General features: G+C 34.9%; 1 protein-coding gene across 4 annotated transcripts in view; it reads left to right on the top strand.

Moving 5' to 3' along the window:
* The window catches only part of glsb (glutaminase b), an 86,035-nt gene that overhangs the window by 15,363 nt on the left and 46,110 nt on the right, over nt 1–24,562 (top strand). For 3 of the 4 annotated variants that reach the window (XM_056465759.1, XM_056465762.1, XM_056465761.1), the window contains exons 2-5: nt 12,942–13,038; nt 15,817–15,938; nt 22,870–22,999; nt 23,094–23,173. In XM_056465759.1, coding sequence (XP_056321734.1) covers nt 12,942–13,038; nt 15,817–15,938; nt 22,870–22,999; nt 23,094–23,173 — 429 coding nt within the window. The remainder of the gene's footprint in view (nt 1–12,941; nt 13,039–15,816; nt 15,939–22,869; nt 23,000–23,093; nt 23,174–24,562) is intronic. The other variant, XM_056465760.1, reaches the window with a different exon arrangement.

Below are 24,562 nucleotides of genomic sequence, written 5' to 3'. Positions count from 1 at the left end.
CCTCCAGACAGTGATATTGCTGGGTGATGGCGCCGCAGATGTGCAGTCATGGTTATACGTGTAAAACAATGCTTGCACACAGTCATTTTTTGTTCACCGTTTTTTTCTGTCATTGGCATTATACTCAACGGCAAAAACCGAAATGTCCTCACACCGCAGATTTGAAAGACGCCGGTGCTTCCTCGTACTGTTGCCTCACTTCACCACCGCTCGCCATGTTAAAGTGTGGATTAATGGTTGAGCGCCACCTAACTGTAGAGCATAGTGATTGAATATTTACTCGCAGGGAGGAGTTTCTTCATCTCAGCTCGTAGACTTACAGGCACACACAGTCAATTCGGGGAGAAATAAAATGCACATTAATTATTTAAACGCAAAATCGAAAAAAAAACGCAATTCACAAGCGTGTATTGAACTGTGGATGTCGTACCGAATGGTTCAATATTATATTGAGAATTGTGGCATCTCTAATAGGTGGACACATTTGCAGTTGCAAACTAGATTTAAAGTGCCCTATTATGCTTTGACAGTGTAACCTTTTGCAAAGTGTGTGTTGTAGCAGTTTGTAAAAGGTCTGGGGCTTCAGATATTAAACCCCTTTCATACAGTCGTACCAGAAAAAACTATGACTTTACCGGTGAATTCATAAAAGCGTTGTTCACACAGGCAAGGACATTCTGGAATTTTTCAGGAAAACAACGTTCACACATCCATTTAAAAATACTGACAAATTCTGACATTATTAACCAGAAATGAGTTCTAAACGTCTGCGCTTGTATTTGCAAACACAGAAGTGGTCGGGCTTTTGTTGATGGTCTCACTTTTATCTAAAGCATTAGCATTCATGCAGATGTTTGTCCCAGAGACATCCAAAGGTAGAACCGCGAACCACAGCTAAATGTTTACACATTTGACTACTTTACAAATTTTGTGGATGAATAAGTATTGTGAACAACTTTGATATAATCATATAGAGAAACACTTTCAGATGTGGAGATGTTCATAATATGTGTGTGTGCTGGTGCTCACCGGCTGCTTAATGTGCACACGTGTCAAGCAACTGAAACAGGGCTTGAAGGTAAACAAACAGAGGTTTATCATAAGCATTTTATCGATCATTTTTCCAGTTTTTTTTTTTTACATCAGCGCGTTGTAAGTGTGAATGCGCTCTTTCTGTCAATTTTCCTTTTGCGTTCACACAGAGCAGCATTCCGGCAAATTACCGGTAATGTTACAATGTTCCCTTTCCGGAAAATTGCCGGAACGAATTTATGGGTATTTTTAAAAAGGGCCTGTCACACATGACACACTGTATGTGTGAACGGGGCTATAAAAGTGCACGATAAATAAATATAAAATGACCAAAAAGTCATCTCAAATCCTGATAGTGATCTGTAAATTCAAACAATTAATAGTTTATATATATATATATATATATATATATATATATATATATATATATATATATATATATATATATATATAGACCACATGTATAATGATTTCTTTTTTACATTTTAAAGTATATACCCAGAAACTAACTCATTCATATGTGATCATATTTCTTAATATTTGTAAACTAATGATTATAGACTAATGATAAACTAATGAAAACTAATGATTACAGGTCCAACATAAAATAATACATATTGCACAATAAAATCCAGTGTAAACGTGGTACATTGAACTTTCTCAGGATGAAACATATAATATGAAATATTAGAATTTTATTTTTATTTAAACATCATCATATTGTACAGCCCTAAAACCAGAACTGCCTTAAGTTCATTGGTAAATCTGAGCCTGGCTCTCTCAAGATTTTTATTTTTTTTTCTTCACTTTCACCAATTGGTGAAGTTTTAGTGATTATTAAACCACACTGAACTGAGCTAAACTGAACTGAACTTAAACTTTAAAAACTGAACTACACTGTTTCAATTTACTATGATCTTTTATGTGAAGCTGCTTTGACACAATCTACATTGTAAAAGCGCTATACAAGTAAAGGTGAATTGAATTGAATTGAATTGAATAAATACTGTCTTTCTTCCTGCACAATCCTTTGTAAGTTTATGACAGATTTGCACAGGTGCACTGTTTTGCATGTGTTTTCAAATGGTGAGTTGTGGATGTTATAAAATCACCAGTGATAATTGTCCTATTTGTCCTGATTCGAAGTGATCAGCTACTTTTAAAAAAATATTTGTACCATTTGTGTTCAACAGGGTTGTGTTGATATTATAAAATGATACCATTTTCAATGTTATGTGTCACTGTTTATACTAGCTCAGAGTAATACTCATAGCTAAAATTCAGAATGGTAATCGATTTTTGCTTTCCAAACTGTATTGTAAGCAGCAAACCAATCACAACAGACTGGACCTTGATTTGACCAATCAGAGCAGAGTAGGCTTTTGGAAAGGAGGGCCTAAAGGGTTTTAAATGAACGATTTGAGACAATGTGAGAAAAAATATGATACTGCTATGTTTAATATGAGAAATTTTATTTATTTTATATCTGGGTTAACACCAAAAGCGAAAGTATTTCGGCACTACATTTCGATATAATACAAAGTCAATGCAAATTGGGCAACACAATTTACAAAGCATATTTGCCATGATAGTGTGGAATTTGCTTTAATCCCTTCTACCAGACAAGTTCAAATAATTTAACTGGAGCAGGAAACTTCACAAGGTGAAAAACATACCGCGAGTAAACGAGACCAAGTGATGCTGTGCTTGTGGTGTGATCTCTGCATACTTGTTTTTGATGACTTCCAAACAAAATGAGTTATGCTAGATTAGTTTCCATTGCTGTTGAGTTTGTTTTTCTGCTTACTGGGTCCTTTTTACTTTATTAGCTATGCATTTTCTGAAGTGTTATGGGTGATTGCTAGTACAAGCTAACCAATGGAATATTAGTGCTACGGTCACTTCTCCAGGTCAGCTGTGGGATCATTTTGTCACATGTCCTTCTTTATGCCATGATATGTACTTTTAAAATCAGTTGGATAGCTTAGACTGTTGCTTACTGTTTTGCATGATAGCATACAGTCTCTATCAGTCATTGGCTGTCTGGCATATCAGTAGAAACAAATCTCCCAAATTGCCAACAAATTGCTGGGATTAGCAGCTCAAAAGGTGAATGAACATGAAGATATGATACCTGCAATTATAGTTATTATCTGACAGGCTGATCTGCCAGCACACTCTAGTCTATCAGGCAGGTGCAGTACAGTCATCTGACACCTGAAACCTGCAGCGACTGCTCTCCTCTCTCTACCCCAAGGGCCCCACAGAGGTGCAGCAGAAGTTTCCTCAGTCCTCTACAGAGAGCTTCATATGGCAATTGACACAGCTCTGTAATATTGCAGTCGAGACTGGTCCTTTACACAGAAGCTAACTCAGAAGCTCCAGTCTTCACTGCCAGTTGAACATAATTTACACAGCAGCTTTATTGGTAGTAGGGTTAAGCCAACCTGATTTCACCAAGTAGGACATGTTCCAGGATTAACATCTATGTTAATTCTGGAACAACACTCCAATCAGAATTAAGGGATGCTTTTACAGTTTATGTTAAGTTTAGGCTTACAGTTAGGATAACAATCTAATCTACATGATTGTTATCCAACTATTATTCCCCTCTGATTTTGGGAATAACTTACAGTTATGGTTGAGTTTAGGGGTATGGAATAGGTATGGATTACATTTTTGAACAAAAATGATGATCCAGAATCAATATAGATGTTAATCCAGGATCACATCGGACTTGGCAAAATCGTGACGTGCGTAGGGTTGTCAAAAATATCAAGTTCGGTACCAATCGGTAGTGAAATTTTAAAAATGTCCATTTGAGCATGTGGCCATTGTGTTCACGTGCTCAATAGAAGTGACTGTGATTGGCCATGAAGGTCATCAGTTCACCACTCTTCATCGCTGTTCACCAAGTGCAAGCACAGATACATGGACGATCCATCAGCGGATCACTCATGTGTCAGCTCAAAGACAGACCAGCTGATCGATGTGACTTTGAAATGCTCTAGTGTCCGTGTATCTGTGTTTGCACTTGGTGAACAGCATTGAACCGATGAACTTCAGAGCCAATCAGCGATGGCCAGTCAGCAGTGTTTAAGAACGGTGTTTTTAAATGTCATTACCGATAGGTACCGAACTCTACCTTTGACGACCCTAATTGGTAGTACTTCATCTATGTAAGGAAAAACTGTTTTTAAACTTGTAAAGATGTTGCTTTGTAACAAAATTATGATTAAGTTTGCAGTTCTGAAATAAAACTTGTCGTGTTTCCTGAGGTCTGTAGAAGAAGAAATTCATCATGGATATTGGTATTGTTCAACTTCCCTTACGTACAGCAGTTGGCTGGGCATCTGATGGCTCTATTGAGGATTGTTTTACTGCCAGTAGTATGTTGCTCATTCAGATAAAGGGCCATTTTTGTCAGGAAAATTTATTATTAGTTTACTCTCTCGTGTATACTTTATTACACACTGAAATCAGGATCTCCTGTTCTTTGGATTGAGGATCAGGATTGTGGATGGAAGTTCATAGGCAGGAAGAACACAAGTCATAAATAGCGTCCAGTTTCCGTTAATTCCACCGGGACGTTTAACAAACTCTGAGGGTCACAGTCTCCTTTAATGAGGATCAAGCCTTAAGCCTAATAAACAACTGTTAAACTTAGTGCTGTGTGGTGCACTCACTTGACCTGAAGAAAACCACCAAAAGGCGAAGGTGTTGTATTGTAAGAGCATGCAATATTTATTGTCTATGATTATATACATTTGAAGACAAAATAAAAGTATTAGCCCTCCTGTGAAATTTCCCAAATACAAGTCATGTTGAAAAGAGCAAAGCAATTTTTCACAGTTATTCCTGTTATGTTTTTCCTCTGGAGAAAGTCTTATTTCTTTTAGTTTGGCTGGGAAAAAATAATAATTAAGTAATTTAAAGGTCAATATTTTAGATTTTTTTTTTCAGATTGGCTACAGAACAAACTACTGTTGACAAATGACTTGCCGAATTAACTTAACTTGCCTAGTTAACCTAATTAATCTAGTTAAGCATTTAAATGTCACTTAAAGATGAATACTAGTATCTTACAAAATAACTCGTAAAATATTATGTATTGTCATCATGGCAAAGACAAAAAATTTTTTATTATAAATTAGTTAATTAAAACTATTATGTTTAAAAATGTTGCATTTTTTTCCTCTCATCACCTAGGAAATATTTGAAAAAGAAATACAATTTCAGAGGAATGATGATCATTTTGTCTTCTACTGTATATCATATTTTTATTTTATTTTAACAATCAATAAGCTGACATTGTCATCAGTTTTGCGAATAAAACACACATCTTGACAGTCCAAAAGCACTGACCACATGATGAAACCTACTAGAATGCAGTTAAAATGACCAACCCAGACTCATTCCGAAAATGTATCTCTATATACGAGGGGTGTCAAAATTAATTGTTTTTTCGGTGCACCGTGATGCACCGAGATATCGAATTGAACCAAATCGATGGCATGATAATCGTAAACGAACCGTGAGACCAGTGTAGGTTCACACCTCTATATACATTTCTGGAGTGCACCAAATACATCCCAAGTGCTGTTTTTTTTGGAGTTTTTGTTTTTGAGATCTCAAATTTCTATCGCGAGTGCCATTCATGCCGGCTGTTCTCACGTAAATCGACCAGAGGCCGGTGTCGACTGACTGTTTGACTGACTGAATGACTGACCAAACGACTGACCCACCCTCCTCCTTCCCTAAACCCAACCAATAGTATTTTAAAAGCACAAATTGACCCGCTCGCCCACTTCCCCAAACCCAAGCAACAAATTTTAAAAAAGCAATCCAGAAAAAAAAGCCATTTGTTTTACCACATTCTCACTCTGTTATTTACTCCTTTTTTTTATTTTTTGGCTTCTGTTTTTGTCTTACCCGCTTTCTGGAACCGTTCTTCACCAGACGACGATCTCCACAGACATATATAGTGGTACGTAGGCTTGACCGGTTTCCAAATTTTGATACTGAAACCTCCTCCCTATTTTACCTCGGTATAAGGTATTACCGTGCATAAAAAAAAATTATGATGTAAGGCTCAGACACCGTCACCAAACTGTTGGCTTGTGCCTAAACCATACAGAAACTGAATACCGTGTTAGCAACCTTAGGTTCACGGTCACCTGTTTGCACACAGCACCACGCTCTCACTCATTCACACACACACACACACACACACACACACACATAGACAACACCAAGCCAGCGATGCACAGCATCATGCTCTCTCTCTCATTCACACACATACACACACACATAGACAGCACCAAATAAGCAATACACAGCATCACGCTCTGTCTCATTCATCTGCATACACACACACATAACAGCATCCAGGCAGATGTGCGCGTGCTCGCTCCCTCGGGAGCAATAGTAACCCCGCTTCCATTTAAATTACACCAGAGTTACCGACCGCTCCCGCACTTTATTTGGAAATTTATTCCCGCACCGCAAGAAATCTGGTCGGGTCCCGCGGCTCCCGCAGTACAGCAGCGGGAATGCAGACTTCTAGTTCGTATATACCACGTCTCCCTTCTCGTTTGGTCGAAACCCGAAATACTGCCAAACTGCAGAGGTTGTGTTGTCGCCATCTTTCCTCACCTCTCTCTCTCTCCTCCGCACGCATTTTTAGGCATTAAATAAATAACATTTAATATTTAATACTTGTCTCCTATATAAGTGTATTGTTTTTAATGGCAGTATAAAACTGATATGAAACTGATACGTTGCTATTTTTAGATCCCGCAGTATACCATATTACCATATTACCGCCCAAGCCTACTGGTACGTTTTCAGAATGAGCCTGTGTTGAAAATGACACTCATACATTAACACAGCTAATTCAAGTTATGATGAAAGCAAAAATACCCCTGTATGACTTGTTTTTGTAGGTTTATAAAACATAATGTACTGTAGTGAAGTAATATCACAATATCAGCACATGTGCCCTGAATGCATTTGATTTTATGCAACTTTTATGCAAGTGAATGATTTTATGCAACAATTTAATAACAAATTATTAGCATTTTCGCTTCACTGGAACACTGAACACTGGTGTATATATAATTCCTGAATTAATCTTTTGAGCCAGTGTTTGTGTTTCTATTGGGACACGATGGCTCAGTGGTTAGCATTGTCGCCTCACAGCAATAAGGTCGCTGTGTCAGTTGGCATTTCTGTGTAGAATTTGCATGTTCTCCCCATGTTCGCGTGGGTTTCCTCCTGGTCCAAGACATGCACTATAGGTGAATTGAATAAGCTAAATTGGCCATAGTTTATGAGTGTGCATGTGAGAGTGTGTGGGTGTTTCCCAGTACTGGGTTGCAGCTGGAAGGGCATCAAACATGTTTGTGTTTGTACAGTATGTGTGTTGATTAATCAATGATTGTTTTGAATGAATCATTTTACTGTCATATTGATTTACTGTATCCATGACAGGCCTAAACCAGCCTGAAACCAGCTCAGTAACCACACCTTGCAAATTATGGATGAATTATCATTATTTGTGACATTCGCTCATAAAATAGAGATATGTATTTTTTTTTGTCAGTATACACCCTTTATTGTATTGTTGTAAACTAGGGCAACATGACCTTTGTGTTTGCTCTGTATCATTGCATCATCTTGTGTGCTTTGTTTATGAAATATGAACAAAATATAAAGTATTGAGGCCTTTGAATGTTTTAAATAATTTGCTGCAAACTATGTCATCGTCCTGGATTAAATAATTCACTGGGTGTGTTTTTATGCTCTACTTTTTGTTTCAGTCTTGGTCACACCCTCTTGCCAGTAAACAATTGATTATTAATGTATTAGTCAAACATAATGGTAATTATCGGTTACTGATTTATTGGTTCCACCCACATATATTTGGCTGTGTTCAGAATTTTATAGTCTTATTTGAAAATGATTAATAATACCGTAATTAATTTATTAATTACATTTTTAATTTAAAGGGCTCTACTTTTTTTCATGGCGCATTTGCTATTTACATGGTGGAACTAACTGCTTCAGTAGCAAGAAAACAGTTTAACAGACCATCTACAGCGAGGATAAAGAACAAGCCTCCTCCGTTCAGCCTCTTTACTTTCTCTTTACTTTACTTTTACGCTTTACTTTACTCCTTTACTTTCGTGGATGAAGATATGGTTTTGTACACACTCCACTGAAGACATCCATCAGCCTACATATTTAATTTTGTTTAAGGACAAAGGTTTGTTTCAAAACTATTTAAAAATTCAGTTCTAATTTTCAGCAAATTAATAAATTAACAATAATAATGAAGTGTGGTTAATAAGAAGAGTTATAACCAAACACGCGTCCTATGCCCCATATGGTGATGCATATGTCTACAAAACCCGACAGGTGGACAAATCTAAACTTGTATTTATTAAATCAGATATAAATATACATATAATAAATAATACTACTACTAATAATATTAAAATACAATATGCAAATTGCTATGAATAAACTAAAAAAAGCCCCCCGACATCAAGAAGGCATGAAGGCAAAGGTTTTTATATCCATGTAGAAAATAATTTTTTTTTTATTAATTTATTTTATTTTTTATTAAATGTTTTTTTTATATATATTTGTGCTGCTTTAGAATAACGCCACAATCCCTGCTGTGAGGTCATGGTCTGCACAGTCTGGTTTTTGGATTCCTGCTTGGCTTCTCTTCTGTGAACCGCCAGTGCTGTGTGAATAAGCGCGTAATGTTTGTTTTATTAAGTCTGCAGGAGGGCGATGAGCTATCAGGCTCTCTGAGAATCCCTGGAATCTGTATGGTCGCACAAATATCACAGAGACGAAGAGGAAAACGGGCCAGTGTCAGTGAGACGTGTGATTTTATAACGCTGAAGACCTCTGGTGTTAATTAGATCCCAAAGGTCCAGCGCAGATGAGAAACACTCATTTCTATTTGCAGGTCTTTTGCTTTTGATAGACATAAGCACAGGCTTGCTCTTTCTAGCACAAGCTGATAAGCAATTCTGAGAAGCACACAATTGATTTGGTATCACATATCCCAGGTTGTTGACTACGCTTCGAGTGACCTTATTTCAAATAGAATTTCTGTCCTTAGTTAAAGGATTTTTTTAACTTAATGACTAGAGGTGGGAATCTTTAGGGACTTCACAATCCGATTCTGATTGGGAGTCACGATTTAATTTAAAAACAATTCTTGACCTACATTGTTCCCTTGTTTTCTGTGCTTTTGTTTATGATTGGAGTCTATGTATGACAGTGCTGCAGTCTTAAAAATTATTTACTTTATAAGTTATATTCAGGATGAACGAGCTTTGATTGAAATGGCTTACAAAGAGCAGTAAAAAAACTATTAGTTCGTATTACAAAAAAGAGCAATTTCATTTTTTTGTTTGTCTCTTCAAAGCCAAAATGTTTATAAGAAGGATATTTGGAATTGAATCTGGAATTGCTTTTAGTTCAGAGCCACTACAGAGAAGTTGCTTTAAAACGTAGTGGTTCACAAAGATTTGATCATTTGCAACAGTAGTTTACTTTCATTCACGGTCTGCTTTGCAGAACATAAGCTACAAGCTTCCACCTATCTTGCTGTAATGGTGAAATATAGTTCTGCTGTAGTCAGTGTCCACGCATCACATAATTGTCACCCTGTCTGCTTTTAAAATACATATGTTTTTTTCCATCTTTGTTGAAATTAAGTGAATTTAGCAGCATACGTACATGTCGGACATGCTTCTGTCATTCTTCTAAATGATTTAGTTTCTAATTCATTTAAATGCAGAATCGGCTTATTACGATTTTTTTTTATTTAAATTTAATTTAGTTTTTTTTACGTTTTCACTTATGGCTCTCTTACATGAATATTTAGATGCATTTTTTGGGAAAGTGTTTATTACAGAAAATGGTGTCAGCATATTAACACCAAATACCTGTAAAATACATAATAATTCTCTGATTTAATCAGTGTTAAAGCAATTTTTAACATTCCTTAGTTTTGTGATAAAGCCAAAAACAGAATTGCACTATTGTTCAAAAGTTTTGGGGTCAAATATTGTAATGTTGTATTAAAAAAATCATAATTATATATATATATATATATATATATATATATATATATATATATATATATATATATATATATATATATATATATATATATATATATATATATATATATATATATATATATATATATATATAATTAATACTTGGTCAAAATATATAGTTATTAATATTATAAAAAATTCTAATGACTATTTTTCACAATATATTTAAAAATATAAATATAACATTAGAAATGTCGCATTTAGTGATAAATAAAATGAATAAAATATCAACTTCTCTTTTAAAATTGATGCAAACAAGCATGAGTTGAATTTAATACATGCTACATCATGTATGTTTGATTTGTACTTCATCAGTTTTTATGAACAGTTTGGTTGATGTGTTTGTTGTATGTTTCTCATTCATTCTGCATGTTTTTCTCTCCCTCATTGCTCTGCCTGCTGTTTGTTTGTCTGTAAGTATATATATTGTTTTCAATTGTCACTTTCACATTATCAATCCTTTCCCAACAACTTCCCTTTCTGTTTCACAATCCTAACAAACAAACCCAAATGATTAAAACGATGATCCCAAATAATCAAATACTCATCTTAATTTATATGTACAGTGTATATATATATATAACATGTAAAAATATCATTCCCACGCCGTCCTTCAGATTAGATCTAATCAAATCACATAACCTGTATGAAAATGAATGGCGAGCTGTAAAAAGTAGTAGTTCTGGAAATGTTTGAGAGTGGTGATGGTTTGATAGGATGTCAGGAAATACAGTATTGTTGCCCAGGCTCTGTTGTGAATGGTATTTTTGGCTCAGTGCCACAGCTGCTTACGCAGAGCTCCATTAGACTCAAAGCCATCTAAATGTGATAATGCAACGGCTAACTTTGGTCAGCTCTTAATAGACTTTGGCAAGATTGAATCTTGACTCTAGTATTGCGCAATCATAATGCATGTTTGCATTGCAGAAGACTGTAACATGACCTTTTGTAGATGGTTAACACACTGTATGTTGACATCAAGTTTTAAAAAAGCAATAAACAGACCTTGTATTTTTTACATAAATTATAAAAAAAAGAAATAAAAATGTTAAAAAATAATAATTCACAAAATAATAATTAGATTGTATTGATTAAAGAAACCATTATTATTATTATTATTAATAATAATAATAATAATAATTGTTACGAGCCGACATGTAGTGTGAAGGAGGAAGACAATAAGAAAACAATTAAGAGAACACACAGCCATTATGGGAGTAAAGAAAACACAACCGACAAAGAGAGGGGAAACAAGCGAATATACAGTTGAAGTCAGAATTATTAACCCCTCTTTGAATTTTTTTTTCTATTTTAAATATTTCCCAAATGATGTTTAACAGAGCAAGAAAATTTTCACAGTATGTCTGATAATATTTCTTTCTTCTTGAGAAAATATTTTTTGTTTTATTTTGGCTAGAATAAATACATTTTTTAAAAACCATTTTAAGGTCAAAATTATTAGCCCCTTTAAGCTATATTTTTTTTCAATAGTCTACAGAACAAACCATCGTTATACAATAACTTAACTAATTACCCTAACCTGCCTAGTTAACCTAATTTACCTAGTTACACCTTTAAATGTCACTTTAAGCTGTATAGAAGTGTCTTGAAAAATATCTAGTCAAATATTATTTACTGTCATCATGACAAAGATAAAATAAATAAATCAGTTATTAAAACTAATATGTTTACAAATCTGTTAAAAAAAATCTTCTCTCCGTTAAACAGAAATTGGGGAAAAAATAAACAGGGGGGATAATAATTCAAAGGGGCTAATAATTCTGACTTCAACTGTATATAGTCCTAGTCATCAATGGGGATGAACCCCGCAGCTGTGTGTGTGTAATTATGGACTAACAGGATGCGGTGTGTGTGTGAGTGGTGACAGTATATGTAGTCCTTGTGACTGCCGATTAGTAGTTCATTAGTGATCCACAGTCATTGGATCATTGATAATTATGATACTAATAATAATATATAATAGATAATTTCCCAGAATACACCATGTTCAGCGGCAGCAAGTCTGTACATGGAAGTCAGGAGATGCACAAATTAGTATTTTTTTGTCATTATTAAATTTTTTACAACGAACAAGCATATGTTTTATCACATTCATTACAGCGTTTGTGTTTTACCGTCATGCTTAAAAAAAAAAACTGCTAAAATAAAAACCGCTAAAATTAGCGATATATAATCCATAATAACTCCTGTATAGTAGTCCCACAACATTCTGACACTCTATGACACTCAAATACCCTGTCGCAAATGTCTAGTGGCTTGGAATGGGCTTTTTACAGTGTCTAGTATAATGTTAATGTTGTTTTCGTGTGTTAACGTATAGATGAATATGGCCATGGTGTAAATGCGCAGTACAGTTATGATCTTATTGCCACATTATATCATTATGGTAACATGATATCATTTCTTTCAGTAATTTCCTAAAGATAAATAACAAAAAACTTTCTTTGCTGTTTAATTCATGCACTCTTTAAATCTTCACTGACTTGATTTCTTTGTTATTCTAATCTTACTTGCATGGCTCTGTTAAAATTTATTATGCGATTTCTCTGAATTTACGCCAGCTAACTAAACTCTTCAAGCAGTTCAGAGTGTATTTGAGCACTCTAAATTAAAATACACCTGAGGCTTAATATATTATATCTCATGAATATACATTGTGACATAGTCTACAATCACAGTAGACGCCGTTGATTTAGGTCAGATCTCTCAATGTCATTGCACTTTTCTCTCTGGTTTCAGGAGAAGGAAGGCTGGCATTTTGCCCAGCTTGGAGGACCTGCTGTTTTACAGTATTGCTGAAGGCCAGGAGAGGATCCCAGCTCATAAATTCATTACAGTGAGTGAGATATTATATTATATTGCAAATATTATTCCTTTTCCCCCCACACATAACTACCGTTTAACATACAGTTGAAGTCTGAATTATTAAACCCCCTGAATTATTAGCCCCCCTGTTTATTTTCCCCCAATTTATGTTTAATGGAGAGAAGATTTTTTCAACACATTTCTAAACATAATAGTCTAATAACTCATGTCTAATAACTGATTTATTTTATCTTTGCAATTTTTTATGTTTTTATGTTGCAGTATATGTTATGTTGTGCTACAAATAATCAGTAAATCCAGTGAAAATAATTTTCATGATGAATAAAAAAAGTACAATTTCCAACATATACCTCAAATGTTGGAAACTGCACTTTGTTTTTATCCGTCATGAAAATGATTTCACACTTGGTATTTTATGTGAGATTAATATGGGTGCCTCATTTAGTTGAATTAAATCGTACCAGAGTTTGTTGGCCTTTTTGGTGTGGTTCATTTGGGCAGGTGTGAGAGCGGCAATCGTACACTGGTGCACACCAAAAGTGGACCAAACAAGTGTACATTTGACCTCCTGGAAAAGGTGGTCTCAGTACACTTTTAAACAAACCCTGGAGCGATTAGTTTGTGGTGAAAACGTGAACCGATTTTGAACCGACCCAAAGGCAAAAAGTACTTTGCAGGTCACAGACAAACGTGGAGTTGTGAGGAGGTCTGTAGCCTCACAGATATATGTTCAATTGCTTCATACTACCTGCTGAATTTTCCTCCGCTCTTTGTTTACCTCTATGTTGTGCACATAAGTTCCCCACGCGATGAATATGACCAATCAAAATGCACCATTTTTCTAGCCAAAGACTGATGTGGATGTTTTCACTTGACTGGATTTTGGTTAGTTTAAACTGGTGCGGTTTAGAGCAGTTGGTTTATTAAAACGGAACAAAATCAGCTGAAAAAAGCTATACCAAAGAAAAGGTACTACAGGTGTGAAAGCACCCACTAAGGGTGCTTTCACACCTGTAGATTGATTGTTTTGTTCCGAAAAAGGACTTCAAATTGGTACAATGTTTATTTTTTTTCTTGGTGTGGTTCGCTTTCACACAGGAAGTTTATAAACGGATCAAAATAGTTAAATCAAGTCATGTGCTAGTAAACTCACCCCTCACAGAGTTTTAGGGTTTATTTTTCAGAGTCCCACGGATTCTGCTCAGCTGTAATGTGTCTTTATTTTAATTTATGACGATAAGCAATGAGACATTATAAGCGAAAAGGTGCATTTTTGGACACCCACAGATATCGTCATCAAATATAAATGATAAAAATGCAGGGGTGCACTCACCTTGTGCTATCCAAACTGTGCCCAGGTGCGTTTTCCGATTCGTTTGAGAAGTGTGACTGCTCTGAATCGGTTGGAAGAGGTGTGCCAGAGCGCAGTTCACTTGGGCTTTGGCACGGTACGCTTGTAGTGTGAGTGCAAAGCGCGTCTGAGCCCGAAACTGAAGACGCAACATCACTTTTCAGGGACTGTTTCATATGAAATTATTAATCATTCTTTTGTCAATCATTTTTAATGAATGCAAACTGTCATAGTTTATTGAAAACGCAAACCCCAGCTGCACCTTCAGGAAACCTAATACCTGCAGCATGCAGACTTTTATGGGCGTCAAAAGTGGTGGATCTGTTTGGCACAGTATTTGACTGCGTGTCACTGCATCCCAAACGACTAAAAATAATACAAAATGATATAACTAAAGAAAAAATGCAATGTGAGTACAGGCCGAGGGGGAGAGGGGATGGGGGACAATCCCGCTTTGGCACGGTTTAAGGCAACTGTACCTAATGTGAGTGCGCCCAAAGACTTTCTCATCCATAGCCTCATTTCAGTTAAATCAATCGGTCTATTTAAAAAACATTGGCTAGAATTATGCATTATAGGCTTAAATTATATAGAGAAAAAAACAGAAGAAGCAAGACTGCAGTCAGATCATGAAGCAGATCAATGTTGATCTTTCTGTCGAGGTGTCAGTGTAGAAATGAACAAAACAATAGGCCTAATACAAAATATTATAGGATTAAAATATGGAAAAAATCTCAGATCGTAACTTCAATCAATTATCATTACGCATAAATATCTCTTGGTAACATTTACCGGTAGGAATGAAATCCCGCCTTACTCATAATTCTCTCTTCATACAGCCGAATATATGGCTATTTCACAACCATAATAGACTGTGATAAAGCCTGGTTCGTTAGTTCGTTGGATCGTATTACTCTCTCACTACAATCGATCCACTCCAGAGTCCAGAGTTTTTGGTGTTGTTCATGGTCTGATGAAAGTAAATATTCAACAGATGAACCATGAAGCGAATAATGTCACCTGATTGTGCACCGTTTTTAAAACACTTCACTGAATGTTTACAGTTTAACTGAAAATCCTCCCATCATTAATGCAAAGCATCATGGGGCCAGTGAAAAGGTGAATAGGCTGTAGTATGTTTTGTTTACATCCTCTTTTAGTAGGTCATCTGTTCGTGGTGATAGTGTGAGGAAGGGCTGTGATGAGGCACAGCGTGTACAATTGCTGCTGTGTTTTCACTGTTATCATCATTCGTAAATGGGACACAGAGCCATGTTTTGTTACTTATCTTATCAAACCTGACCGACAAGAAGTGAAAACCCCCTGATAAGAGTGTTGTGATTGATGATGGTAATGAGTAATGCTGTCGAAAATTGAGCTGTTGACACTTATTTGTGCTAATGGAAGTTTTTGTTGTTTGTGTGTGTTTGCATTCAGGCACTGAAGGCCACTGGACTTCGCACTGGAGATCCACGGCTCAAAGAATGTATGGACATGTTGAAAGTCACCCTCAAATCTACATCAGATGGAGTAATGCTGGACAGACACCTGTTCAAAAAGTAAGAGGATTTTTCACTGTTTTTAATGCACTAAAGCAGCGTTTCTCAGCCATGTTCCAGGAGGAAAAACAACACTGCATGTTTTGGATGTCTCCTTTGTCTGTCCCACCCATTACAGGTCTTTCAGTCTCTGCTAATTAGCTGGTGATCTGAATCAGGTGTGTTTGGTTAAGGAGACATGGAATATGTGCAGAGCTGGTGGTCCTCCAAAAATGTGGTTGAGAAACACTACGCTAAAGCATATTAAGGGCATTTGCCTGGTTGTAGGATAAGACTAGAAATTGTTGGAGCTGTTTTTAAGCCTGGTGTGGTTGGTAGAAAAATGTGTAATTCTTTATTTATATGATCAAAAATGCAAGAACATAAATTATAATATATAAAATTTAATATATAACCCCCCCCACCCCCCCCACCCCTCACACACACACACACACACACACACACACAAACACTAAACTATTAATTATAATAATAAGTTAGTAATCAAATTTTAAAAGCACAGTTTTTAAAATATATACACACTACCTGACAAAAGTCTTGTCGTTGATTCCAGTTCTAAGAGCAACAAATAATAACTTCTAGTCGATCCTTTAGAAAAGTGTCAAAAGGTAGATTTTTCTAATGAATCATCTGTTGAACTGCATCCCAATCCTCATAAATACTGCAGAAGACCTATTGGAACCTGCATGAACCCAAGATTCTCACAAAAATCTGTCAAGTTTGGTGAAGGAAACATCATGGATTGGGGTTACATTCATTATGGGGGTGTAGGAGAATTCTGCAGAATGGACGGCAACATCAACAGCCTGAGGTATCAAGACATTTGTGCTGCCCATTACATTACAAACCACAGGAGAGGGCAAATTCTTCAACAGGATAGCACTCCTTCTCATACTTCAGCCTCCACATCAAAGTCCCTGAAAACAAAGAAGGTGCACCATGACTTTATATTCTATACTGTACATCATGTCTGTTAATTGACAGGACTTTTGTCTAAGCAAAGTGAATCTTTGCCTTTCATAAAGGCCACTTCTGATACCAAATGATCAACTAGAAGTCAAGTTATTATTTGTTATTCCTAAGACTTGGATAGGCCACAAGACTTTTGTCAGGCAGTGTATATATATATTCTAAAGTCTAATTTATTCCCATGATGTCTTTAGTGTCACATATTTTCTTTCGGAAATCATTCCAGTAGACTAATTTGTTGCTCTAAAAATTCTTAATTTTATTTTAATATTATATTTAGTGCTTTACCTCCACAATGTTTATTTTCAGCTGCAAGAAAATTCATTCGCTGTTTATGAATCATTATAAATGTTACCTGAGCAACCTCTTGGTGGGAACGCCCACTAGCGACTTCAATATCCGCCCAGAGTTAGAGCCAGCTACATAATCGCTGCTAGTGTGAATGAGGTTTTAGATGTGATCTATATCAGCTCCCTCTTTTACCCAGTCAGAGAGAGATGTCTGTTTTACAGCTGATCTGTGCTGATGCTGCTGTTCGCTCTGGCTGACACTGACAGCTTCATTACAGACTGAAGAGATGGATGCAGTGCTGTCTGTCAGCTTGTAGAGGCTTGATGGATTATGGCAGTGAGTGACCTTGCAGGATAGACAGGGCCATAAAGAGACAGAGAGAGGCCACGCTTGGAACTGAATACTAGAACTACTTTTGTGTTACTTCTTCATTTAACTGTTTTTCAAGAGCTTATGGTGATGAAATTGTTGAAATTCCAGATCATGCGAATTATTCACAGTAATACACAGTATGTATTTTGCAGTAGATCTGTTTCTATCCAAAATTGCTTATTTAATTTGTATGAAATTTGGAATATTGCATACACTGTGAGCATGAAAAATCATTTTCATCCCATGTGTTTAAGAGCAGGGCTTCAGACTGACATTTGAGAGTGCAGGCATTGGTGTCATTAAGTTTTGCGGATGCAACACCTTATTTGGTAGCTCTGAATATGTAGCAATAATCATATTGTAGTTTTTAGTCTATTGAAAATTTGACAGTAGCTTGAGTTGAGAGTAGCAGAAGCATTAGTTGGGAAAAAGCTTAACAATAACCTCTAAACCATTAGTACAAACTAATCTACAATTTTACATGACTTAACAAAAAATCTAATAACTAGAGCCAGACGGAATCTGCGGACATTTTTTGCTATTTCTGAGCAGAATTTTGTTAAAAATCTGTGGATTTATGCGGAATGATTTTGGGAGGATCATAACTAAAACTTTAATATATGAACTAAAACGTCATACCCTTTTAACTTCTAATGCAAATCCAATTAGCTCCACTTTATTTGGTAAACAAAGCAATTCTTCTAAATAATATATCTACTAAAAGACAGAAAATATTACTTTACAAACTGTATTGTAAATAAATTATATGAACATTTTCAAATTACTCAATAATTATACTTAAAGTATATATACTGAAAAACAGAATAAATATAAATTTACACACATTTACACAAGTAAATAAACAGAATCAATGATGGGCTAAAAATCTGCAGAACTCTGCGCCCGAAAATTCCGTGTGGGCCTACTAATAACTATATTACATTGCTCCTTTATGTATTTAAATTCATTAATAATATAATCAAATTTAATAGATCATAGTTATATGTGGAATGAAAAACCATCTTACCTAATTGCTGTCACAGAATATTTCAGCTGTTTTCCACATCAGGGAAATAGGTGTAAATTGTCTTTTTCTCCCACTCCTACACTATAAATGACTTCTGAGCATTCAGAAAACATGCATTAACAAAAACTGTCATAATATTTCACATTCAGTGGATGTGAAAATTCCACTTTCTTTTGAAAACAGCTTCCCTAGAATAAAACTGTTTTACCATTTTTGAATCCATTCAGACGATCTCCAGCTCTGGCGTTTTCAGTCACTGTGTAATAGGGCTGCACAATACATAGTGTCAGCATCGAAGTCATAATGTGTGCATCTGAAATAGTTACATCTCAAGATATGCAATGTTGAGTCTGAATTATCTTTGACCAGAAGCCACAGAAGTGTATTTAATTACTGTATTTATACAGAATTTATACGATTTATGCAAATTATTTCGAATTTTTGTCTGATTTCTAGTCCAAATATCTACATTTTACAGCAAAAACGAGAATATTTTACTTAACCCACTGGCAGATAACTTAGCATGTTTTAAGGAAAAACTCTTAATTATGCTTTATTTCTTCTGAAGAAAACAAAACTGTATTTTGACTTGATGTAAGAATTTTTAGATATTTGGATTAGAAACAAGGCTAAGCAAAGTAAGAAAAGCATTGTGATTATTCAATTTCTGTATCTGTATTTCGTCAAATAATGCTATTCAAACTATCTTGTGAAATTGTGTTCATATCGCAATGTTTAATTGCAGAAAAATAAAATATCGCAATATCAGATTTTTCCGATATCTTGCAGCCCTACTGCGTAATATCATTGCGCCTGCTGCAGTCATGGTACAGCAGCAAAATTCCTTTATTATCATGCCAGAATGAGAGTGTAGTTTCTAGCCTAAAAAAATAGAAACTTTTCATTTTCCTTTGGTGTTAGTACACAATGTTACTACAGAGAAGTCAAGCTTTAAATAGAAAAATAATCAAAACTCTTTGGTTGTTTTTAGAGTTAGATGCTAATGGTCTAATCCGATTTAATGATTTATGCTAAGCTAATGGATTCAAAAATGGTAAAACTCAACTGTTAAGTTTAAAGAAGTAGTAAATAAATCTGTTTTTCCAAAAGGTGGAGTGTTCCTTTAACTAAAAATTTTTTGATGACTGACTTTATCTCAGGTATTTCAGAAAGACTAAACCATAGGAGTAAACAGTGTGAAAATGGCCTCTCCAACTTCTCCTGCCCTACAGACAGCAAATAATAGATTACCTTTTGAAGATTCACATACTGTAAATCTGAACAACATCACCGTGCACCGCTATTTTGAGTGCCTGTCTGTTCAGAGACCTTGCAGAAGCAACTGGATCAATAATTTAGACACAATCTAAGAAGAGCTTTGAGTTTGATGCCAGTGGATGCTGTATTTCCCTCTCAGCTCCGTTAAACTATGCTTCCTCTCTCAAGTCATAGATGTTTTAATGTTTTACAATACATCTTTTGTTTTTCTTTAGGAAGTGTACATTGGAGTATATTTTGCTTTTCTAACTTTTGATCAAATGGAAAAGAATGTAGCTTCTCGAGAAAGAAGTCTGAATGATTGCTTCATTGCTTTTCAACATTATAATGTTATAGGAACAGTTCGCCCAAAAATTACAATTGCTGTTAATTTACTTGCATTCAGACCATCCATTCAAGATGTAGGTGACTTTTTTTTTTTCAGTAGTACATTGATTTTAGAAACCGTGGTGAATCATAAAATTCAAGTCAACTAAGTTTTAATTTCAACTCACTTCATACTTTCTATGTGCAAAATAGGACCTTGATCTCTGCTCCAACAGCTTTTTATATTGAAAATGTAACAGATTTTAGCAAACTTTCCTTCACTGACATTTTTAGTTATTTGAAACCATATATTGTAAAAAGAATGTACAGTTGAAGTCGAAATTATTAGCCCCCCTTTTATTTTTTTAATTTTTTTATATATTTTCTAAAGGATGTTTAACAGAGCAAGGAAATTTTCACAGTATGTCTGATAATATTTTTTCTTCTGGAGAAAGTCTTTGTTTTATTTCAGCTAGAATAAAAGCAGTTTTAAATTTTTAAACACCATTTTAACGTCAAAATTATTAGCCCCTTTATGCAAAATTTTTTTCGATAGTCTACAGAACAAACCATCGTTATACAATAATTTGCCTAATTACCCTAACCTGCCTAGTTAACCTAATTAACCTAGTTAAGCCTTTAAATGTCACTTTAAGCTGTATAGAAGGGTCTTGAAAAATATCTAGTCAAATATATTTTACTGTCATCAAGGCAAAGATAAAATAAATCCGTTATTAGAGATGAGTTATTAAAACTATCATGTTTAGAAATGTGTTGAGAAAATCTTCTCTCCGTTAAACAGAAATTGGGGAAAAAAAATAAACTTATAGGGAGGCTTATAATTCTGACTTCAACTGTATATAGAAATCAGAATGACAGCTCATTGCCCAGTTTTTATATTATAATGTTCATGATCAACTCTGACAAAACAAAAAATGCAGACAGAATCACTTTGTATGGGCGGCAAGACGGCAAGAAGGTCACTGGTTCAAGTCTTGATATAGGTAAATTAAATAAATTTGTTGGAGTGTATGAGTGAATGAGAGTGTATGGCTACAGTATTTCCTAGCACTGGGGATTCACAAGTACTCTCAGTGCTGGATTGCATCAGGAACTGCACCCACTGCATAAAACATATGCCAGAGTAATTGGCGGTTCATTCCACTGTGGTGACCCCTGATAAATCAGGGACTAAGCTTAAGAAAATGTAGTAAGAAAAACTTTTTTAAAAACTTTTCAAATTCAAAAGTTGTCAAAAGCAGAATCAAAATCAAAAGCACAGATCAAAAGCACAATTAAATGGAAAACACAAGAGTAAATACAGTTTTTTTGTTTTTTGTTTTGTTTTTTTTGCACAGACTGATCTGTTATATCATCAGGAATCAGATATAAATGTTGTTTTGCCTGTATGTTATGAGTTTCAAAGTAACAGGAGCTGCTGACCTGCATTTTCTCAAAGATCACACCATCAGCTAAAATTCTGCTTTAATGTCCTATTGAAAAAAAAGTCAGCTTCATCTTGAATAGCCTGAGAGTATTAAAAGCAAATGTTCATTTTGGGGTGAACTATCCCATTAATAGTTTCTATATTTATGTGTGTTGCATTAATTCTCGTAGACTTCAATTACTTGTCTCCCTTAAATAAACAAAAAGAAAATTTTGAGTTATACTCCCAACGTGTATACTATCTATCCTAAATCGTATCCATAATAGAAATAGTATGACCCAAAACATAATATGTTGAAATTAGTATTTCCCCAGATGGTCTACAACTTCGAAGTGTAGTTCTGTGTGTACTCTAACCAGAGATTGGAAAACCCATAACTCTAACATGGTCACGTAAAGAACATGTTAGCCAATAAGATAGCAGCTTTTAGTGTCCTTCCCTGTGTGCTGTCATAAGGGCAGCATTAGCATTAGCTGTTATGCTTTTTTACGTTAATTATTTCAGGCTTTTCTTCAATAGGCTTAGCTCTAACTGCTAATGTTGCCCACAATAGACCACACATAGGACGTGAAATCGATTAGAATAAACACAGGTAAAAGGGTTAACAAACTACAAACATAGCTGATGCGTGAGACTGATGTTTAAGTAGAGAGGTGTTCGGTAAAGATGTTTGAATGATTTAATTTATAATTTACATATAATGTAATGGAAAATATTTATTTAATGTTTTTCACATTATATTTTATCTGCAACAATAATATGAATTTTTAAAAAGAAATGTTTGGTCATTAACTGAATGGGTAATTATGCTAAAACCTGAGGAGATTTCTCTACGTGAATGACCCAGGAATGGTAGATTAATGTTCTGCTGCATCTCAAATATGGGTGGAGATTTAATATTGAAGATAAGCTAAGCAACTAAGCGTAACTAAGCAACAGAACGCTCTGTTAATAAGGAACTTGTACGTCCTAAAGCTTGCATACTCTTCTGTTACACACTTAGAAATATATAATTTTTCTTCACAAAAAAAAGTAGATTTTTTTTATGTTATAAGTTGGTGAACTGGAACAGCATAATCGAGGCAGTTCATGCAGATAATTGTTCATGTTGTAAATTATATGGAATTATGTCTCAAATATATAACTTTTATCACTTATATTTGTCCCATAAGTATACTCTGTCCCATAAATAATGAGCAAGACACTAGTATGTATAAACACTACTATAAATGTTTTTCCAGGTGTGTCCAGAGCAACATTGTTCTGCTAACGCAGGCTTTCCGGAAGAAGTTTGTCATCCCTGATTTCCAGTCTTTCGCCTCTCACATCGATACACTTTATGAAAAAGGTCGAAATCTTTCTGGCGGGCTGGTAAGATGAAAGAAATTGAATTAATAACATCTAAAATGTCTCTTCTACTTCATTAGAGCTTTTGTTTCTGATCACTGCTTTCCTTTGCACACAGGTTGCTGACTACATTCCCCAACTTGCCAAGTTCAGCCCAGATCTGTGGGCTGTTTCCCTTTGCACAGTAGATGGACAAAGGTATGAACTATAAAAACTTACAGGAACCACTTATTTTCACGTTGTCTTCTTTTTTTTTAGCATCATCTAGTGATAGGAACTGCTTTTTTAATCACTAATGATTAGTTTGATGGACATTTGTCTTTTTTAAAGCTCAGAGAATCAGAGTGTTACAATTTTTATATTTCAACAAGCTTTAATTATCAGTTTGGGTATTTATTAACCAGACCACTTAAAACAATGACCGTTCTCTATGTACATTATGACGGAAATACTTCATATATATATATATATATATTGGTCACAAAACCATCAGATAAAGTGGCAGTTAACCTTATCATTCAATAAACGCTCCACGTTTCTGTTGGACTAGTCATCCGGCTGAGATAAAAAGATGCTTAATGTTAATCCCCTTACTTGGGAACCATTGATAATAGGACTATAAACTCACACTCATTAATGTACAGTAGGGCCATGTGTCATGGTACATCCTTTGATCCACAGTCATTAGAACACACTGAGATGCAATCTGTATGTTTTGGCCATTTGTTGTAAAGATACATAGGCACCCTGCATACCTGTGTACTGATAGCTGTGGTCTGTTACACAGTAACTAGCTCTTTTAGTCAACACAACTGTTCCAGATCATTGACCTTTTGATAAATTGATGGAAAAAAACTACAGTTATTTCACTTTCTATTGAGGTCTACACAAAATGCCAAATTACATTTTAATTAATTTGGTTAATTTTATTTACAACAAATACATTTGATTCAAATTCACAACAAAATTGTTCAAAGAATTTTATCTACTTTGTTAATTGTATATATATTCTAATAAATACAACAACTAAAGAATATAAAATACATCTCAGTAGTTGAATAAGATGTACAAGTTTATTTCAAGCATCAAAACAAGTTTATTAAAGGAAAAATATTACATTGAATACTTGCATAAATTGATTTAAAGTGCTTTACATAAACAGAAATAAAAGAGACAAGTATAAGAAATTAAAAACAAAGAATAAAAATGATTAAGAACAGATTAAAATGTGTAAAAACAGGTTATAAAAGAATGAAAAGAAAAGAAAGATAATAGTTCGATCTGTCGGATATAGCACAGTGCTCATTCAGTAAAGGCACAGCTTAACAGATGTGTTTTCAGTCTTGATTTGAATGTGCCTAATGTTGGAACACATCTGATCATTTCTGGAAGCTGATTCCAGCAGCAGGGGGCGTAGTAGCTGAAGGCGGATTCACCCTGCTTTGACTGAACCCTTGGAATTTCTAGTTTTTTTTATCATAAAGATCTGAGTGATCTATTAGGCTTGTATTCAGTGAGCATATCTGTAATGTATTAAGGTCCTTGGCCATTTAGTGATTTATATGTGCTCTGATTTTCTGGTTCTGG

The sequence above is a fragment of the Danio aesculapii genome, chromosome 9 (genome assembly GCF_903798145.1).
Source record: "Danio aesculapii chromosome 9, fDanAes4.1, whole genome shotgun sequence".
In the NCBI taxonomy this organism is placed as follows: Eukaryota; Metazoa; Chordata; class Actinopteri; order Cypriniformes; family Danionidae; genus Danio; species Danio aesculapii.
This window is presented reverse-complemented; position numbering and strand designations above follow the sequence as displayed.